Source organism: Pituophis catenifer, unplaced genomic scaffold (genome assembly GCF_029215685.1).
Source record: "Pituophis catenifer annectens isolate HBS135680 unplaced genomic scaffold, rPitCat1.0.hap2 SCAF_1, whole genome shotgun sequence".
NCBI lineage: Eukaryota > Metazoa > Chordata > Lepidosauria > Squamata > Colubridae > Pituophis > Pituophis catenifer.
The window spans coordinates 325,169,522-325,175,521 of record NW_027256881.1 but is presented as its reverse complement, the minus strand read 5'-3'; the positions used below and the strand labels follow the sequence as shown (position 1 = coordinate 325,175,521).

At 43.4% G+C, this 6,000-nt stretch overlaps 1 protein-coding gene across 2 annotated transcripts in view; it reads right to left on the bottom strand.

Annotated features, from left to right (window-relative positions):
* Positions 1-436: 436 nt before the first annotated feature.
* Positions 437-6,000, bottom strand: part of TRIM9 (tripartite motif containing 9) — a 65,723-nt gene continuing 60,159 nt past the window's right edge. The window contains exons 10-13 of one of the 2 annotated variants that reach the window (XM_070931682.1): positions 5,975-5,998; positions 3,841-4,144; positions 1,882-2,044; positions 437-499 (exon numbers count right to left, since the gene is read on the bottom strand). In XM_070931682.1, coding sequence (XP_070787783.1) covers positions 437-499; positions 1,882-2,044; positions 3,841-4,144; positions 5,975-5,998 — 554 coding nt within the window. The remainder of the gene's footprint in view (positions 500-1,881; positions 2,045-3,840; positions 4,145-5,974; positions 5,999-6,000) is intronic. The other variant, XM_070931683.1, reaches the window with a different exon arrangement.

Here is a 6,000-nt window from a genome sequence, read left to right as displayed (position 1 = left end):
GGTTCAACCACATTTGCTATGTCATGACGTCTGATGTGAATTCAAGGAAAAGGAAAAACTCTTTAGGAAGGAATAAAACCAAACTGGAAACAAAGAGTTACACCTCGGATTGTCCAGGAATTTTGTGATCAATCAAAAAGCAAAAATAGCAAAGCTAACTCACGCACAGCATGTGGGGTTAGAAAAACTAGGGGGTAGGGGGGTGGGAGTCAATTGCTGCACCTTGTTGAGGTGCAAAGTCTGCTTTGTCCTTGTTTTTCTTTAGTTTCTGCCCCTCTGCTTTTTTTATTATTATTATTATTTAAAAAATGGTTTTTGCTGCTTTGGAGTTGCCAGATGACCAGATATTCTCCTTCTTGCTCCTGTGAGGTCAATTCTTGAAGAAGGTCAGTGCAGCTCTCTTGATGTGTCCTGAGAAAAAGGCATGAGGGCGTCTCTACTGCAAGGATCCCCGTGCATTGTAGAAGTCCGGGACCGGCAGGCCAGTGTGGAGTGTGACCTGAAACCAAGCCAGATTGGACAGTGTGTGACCTGGAGAGCATTTTGAATCAACTTTTAATCTGGTAGATTTTGCTTTTCCATGGCCACAGAACCAACTCTCGTAGCCCTGTTCATAATAAACTCAACACTATTCATTCTTGCATACCAGGGGTGGGTTCTGCCGGTTTACTACCGGTTGGCAAGGGGGCCGCGCGCACGCTGTTCTGCCCAAGTGCAGAAGCTTCTGCACATGCGCAGAAGCATTTTGATGACATCGAGGTCGGTGGGTGGAGCCTCCCACCAGTTTTACTACCAGTTCTATAGAACCGGTGCAAACCGGGGGCAACCCACCACTGCTTGTCACCCATGGAAGAGAGAACCAGGGAATACTGTCTCCTTTAAATCTGGAGCTATCTTGGCATATCATAGGCAGGGATAGAAGACTGATTGTTGAGCTCTACCGCCCTCACTCTCAGCCAGCACTCTCAGCCAAAAGGAAGTGACAATGATAAACAACATTGCTGGACCTATGGTCTAGGCCAGCCTTCCCCAAACTAGTTGTGGTCCGCCAGCAGCCTACGGACCTGGCAGCGGAGTCAGACAGTGAGGAGGCTGGACCAGTCCTGGAGTCAGGGGAAGGCCCGGATGAGAGCTCTGCGTCGGAGGCAGAGATGGGGCCAGGACCATCTGGGTGCGATGCATGGACTCCGGAGCCTCCAGAGGCGTACAGCGGAGAGGCAGAGGAACAGGAGGAGTCTGTTCCTAGTGCACGCATATGAAGAAGGCAAGAGCACCTGAAGCAAAAAGGGCGACTCGGGAGTAAGGCCAGAAGATGATTGGCCATTCCCATAAGGCTTAAAAGAGCAGCAATGAGCCATTGGGTTCTTTGTAGAAAAGCAACGTTGATTCCAGTGCTTCTTGTCAGTGTCTCTTGAACTTTGCGGGGTTTTTTGCCAAGAAAAGCCTTTGGCAGGTTGCCAAAGACATCAAAGGTTGGTGATAAGGCCGTAGGACTGGTTATGAAGAATTTGTTTTGGACTACGCTGAGAATGAATTAATTCTCAGCTGTTTTAATAAAATAAGTTTGTTCAGGACTGAATTGTGTTTGGTAATAACTACGTGGGCCTCGGTCACAACAAAATTATGTGTTCTAGTAATATGGAGTTACTCTTGAAAATTTCAGCCAGTGTAGCTATTGCTCAATTCTGGAAATTGAAGTTTACACATGTTGAAGGTGGTCACTTTGAGGAAGATTATTTCAGGTCTTTTGCTTCACTCCAGTTTTTGCCACCTCAGCCCTGCATTTTATTCCTGCCATCCTTATAGTTGCTGTCTACCCCCATTGCCACCGCATACACCAACTGGCATTTCTCAACCAGCCAGGACTCAGCCCATCCTTACTTGCACATTCCGGTTGAGACTGACAGCAGGAAAGAATATACCCTCCATATTCTCAAAGGCCACTGGTCCTTGCTGGTCTTCATTGATGGAGAAAGTCAAGGTCCTCCTGGTCAAATCAAGCAAGATGCCTACAGTGGCACCTTTGGTAATACCTCCTTCAGTCCTGTTGAAAAAAAAAAGCCAGTTAGCATCTATTTAATTTACACATCTCCTTTTCCAACTTAAAGGTGGGTTAGATGGGTACATTTAGTTTTCACAACAGTTCTGGGAGATAAGTCAGACTTAGAGATAATGAATGCCTCTAGTTTTTCAGTGAGATTTATGGTCCAATTAAGATTTAAACCTTCTTTCCCCATCCTTGTTCAATGTTCTTGACCACTGTTGCATGTTGACATTTGAGGGGCCATCCTTCAAGCACATCCAAGTTGGTCTTTTAGATGGCATGGCTCTTTGTGGAGAATGTACATGTTCCACTAACAGAGGAACACATACATTCTCCACAAAGAGCCATGTCATCTACTTAGATGCCCAATAAACAACCCAGTGTTTCTAGTCTAGTGACTGCACTGTAGGTAGGCTGAAGAATTGGGAACAGGATTCAGCACGGGCAAGTTAGAATTGAGTATGGTAATATATGCCTTAGTTACGTCAAAATTGTATCTCTATAATAACCTCCACCTGGGCCTGTTTTTGAAGAGTCTTTGGGTTCTTTTTAGTCCAGATTCTTGGTCCAGAATGTAAAATGTTAGTTGGGATTTATTACACATTGCTTCAGGCTGAATTCAGAATTTTAATGATTATACGTAAAGCTCTAAATCAGCTGAAGATCATTCTGGCTGGAAATTATATTTAAGATCTATATACCCACTTACAAAATCACCTGGCACAATCTACCCACCAAGGCAGAAATATGGAAGAGGATTGGGAGTGGGGAAGAGAGATAAAACATTCTTAGTTGTTGAAGAATATTTATCTCACAGAATTTAGGTTGTCCCCAGTCTAGCTATCTTTCATCAGAGGAGTAAAGACAATTTTATTCCAGCAAGCTTTTGCTCAGCTAAGTGCTTAACATTTTATTTAAAGATTACCTGTTATCTGATGGCTGTGCTTTGTTGCATTTTTATTGCAAGTGGCGTTTGGGCTCAAGAAAATAAAAACAGGCCGAGCACCTTCACTGCCAAGGTGGAAGACAGATTAAGGTACTTTCACATGGAATGGATTCTGGATCTGCCAGACTGTGGTTCCCCTTTAAACTTCCTTGAACTGGAAATTATTTTCCTTTCTGTCCTCTACCTCAGGATGGGAAAGTTCTGACATGCTCCGAAACATTTCCACTATAGGTAGCAAATGGTGATGTTATAAATGCCAATTTGAATGTCCCGATTCAGGACGGAACAAGTGGATTAAGGAACAGAGTCCCTTCTGATCAGGGGTGAAATGCTCCGGTAGCAAAAATCCCTATGCCTGCCCCCCCCCCATGCCCATGCATTTTTTCTACAACCTCTTCCGCCGAAAAAATGCTTTTAAAAGTAAAAAAAAAGAGCCTCTGATGATCGGGCGGCTCAGCTGGGATCGTCAGAGGCTTTTCAAAGCATTTTTTTCTGCAACCTCTTTGGCCAAAGAGGTGGTAAAAAAAATGCTTTGAAAAGTAAAAAAAAAAAAAAAAAAAAGTTGGCCATGCCCACCCAGTCACATTACCCTACCACCACCAAGCCACGCCCACAGAACCGGTAGTAACAAATTTTACATTTCACCCCTGCTTCTGATTCACTAAAGTTGTTGACTTCAGCCCAGTTAGAAGAACAATTTGGTCTAGCATATGATGGACTCTCCTTTTCAGAAATACAATGTTGCATGCTTTTTATGAGGACAATTTAGTCCCTCATCCCCAGATATTTTAATTCAAAAGATTTGAAGTGCACAAAACAAGAACAACAGAACCAATTTGGAGGCAGGTACCTGTTGGTATGTGAGTTGTTATGCATGAACCAGCTTCGGTTATTATCCACATACATGGCCCAAGCTTTGTCATCTTTCCCTAGCATGACATCCTTGAGAACATCCATTCGGGCAACTCCAAAAGCTGGATCGGGGTGGTTGTCATAGCGATCGATGGATAGCTCCCAGTAGTGGAGCCCTTTGGAGAAGCCAGTTTTGCCCAACACAACCCGGTCGTCATAGCTGTTGCAGGTAACTGTCAGGTTGTCGTTTGAGAAGATGATGTCGGAGTGAGCAGTGCTGGGGTCAAACGAAAACCAAGCCACTGCAATGCACACAAGCGTGGAAGAGTTATCAGGGTGACTATGGTTGTAGGCAGAGACACACAGTTGCTGCAAAAAGCATTGCATGCTGCCATGCAGGGGGAGAATTTGGGTCTGCATTCAATAAAGACCCTCAAAAGGATTTCACTGAGTGTTTCTGCAGCAAATCCAAACTGTGGGACCGAGAGGCAAACTGGGTTGGCTTAAAAAGCAAGAGGGTTGGAAAATGTCTATTCTGGTGTTTTTCAACCTTCAAAACTTTAAGATGTGTAGACTTCAGCTCCCAGAATTCCTATGCTATGCTATGCTATGCTATGCTATGCTATGCTATGCTATGCTATGCTATGCTATGCTATGCTATGCTATGCTATGCTATGCTATGCTATGCTATGCTGGCTGGGGAATTCTGGGAGTTGAAGTCTGAACATCTTAAAATTATCGAGGTTGAGAAACAGTGGTCTGTTCAGAGAAAGCTCTGCTAAAAAGCCTAAGGCTTAGTGAATGGAAGAGCTGAAATGAAATGAAAGACCAAGAATGTGGCCACATATTGTACGACATTCACCGTGTGAAGGATATCACATAGCATCAGAAAACTAACATGCATGGAGCTAACACGTATAATAATCAACCTGGTGGGATTCTATCTGTGGATTTTAGAGTTGGAAGGGGCCATTCAGGCCACTGAGTTCAACCGCTTGCTCAGTGCAGGAATCTAGATTAAAATGCATCCCAAATACATCCTCTTTAACATGGGACCCACTGTTAAACTGGGACACATTCACCTAATATGCAGCTAATGGTTTTAGAAGGGGTCACAAACACATGGGTAGGCTGTATTGCAGATATCCAAGTTAAATCAGCTTTGTAAATTCATAAATCAGCCTTTCATGCACATTGGGAGAAAACGAACAAAAGCACAAAAACAAAACCATTTCACTCAGGGTTGAGACTTTGTAAAAATATTAACTGTTATTCTATTCTGATATTTTAAACACCTTTTTTAAAGTGGCACCAGGAAAGACAATAAATATTTTAGACCTGGCAAGACTTCGGACAGTGATGAGCCAAGAGAATGTCAGAAATGAAAAAGCCATATCCTAAAGCAATTTCTATATCACCTCAAACAATGTAGAATCATCACATAAAACTTCCTTATTTGCAGCTACTATATATTTACTTCATGAATGTCAGCCAGTGGGCCAGAACTTGGTACTGCAGCTCCATTAAATAGCAATAGCACTTAGACTTATATGCCGCTTCACAGGACTTTACAGCCCTCTCTAAGCAGTTTACAGAGTCAGCATCTTGCCCCCAACAATTTTGAGTCTTCATTTTACCGACCTCGGAAGGATGGAAGGCTGAATCAACCTTGAGCCTGGTGAGATTCGAATTGCCAAACTACTGGCAATCGGCAGTCAGCAGAAGTAGCCTGCAGTACTGCATTCTAACCACTGGGCCACCATGGCTCTTGTTTAGTTTCAGAGCTGGAATGGAGATATACAGTATATTGCAAAATGAGAGGGCAGAGAAAGGCAGTTTGCAGCGTGAAATACAAAGGAGAAATGGTAGCTCTTAAGAGAGGTTTTAACACACCTGGCCACCTTCCTCCTTTAATTGCCTTCCTGACTCTATAGAACTTTTTTGTAGCTACCTAGCACATTCCACCTGCATAGTTGAAAAGACACCACAACACAAGAGGAACATAATCCTTGGTGTCATGCCACAAATATGTAAAATAAGCACACATATCCAGTCAATGCCAATCAATGCAGTTTGCCTAAACACACACGTACGCACACATATGTTCCCCATGCACCCAAGAGAGCTCATACCTGCTACCATTTTTTTAATATCAACT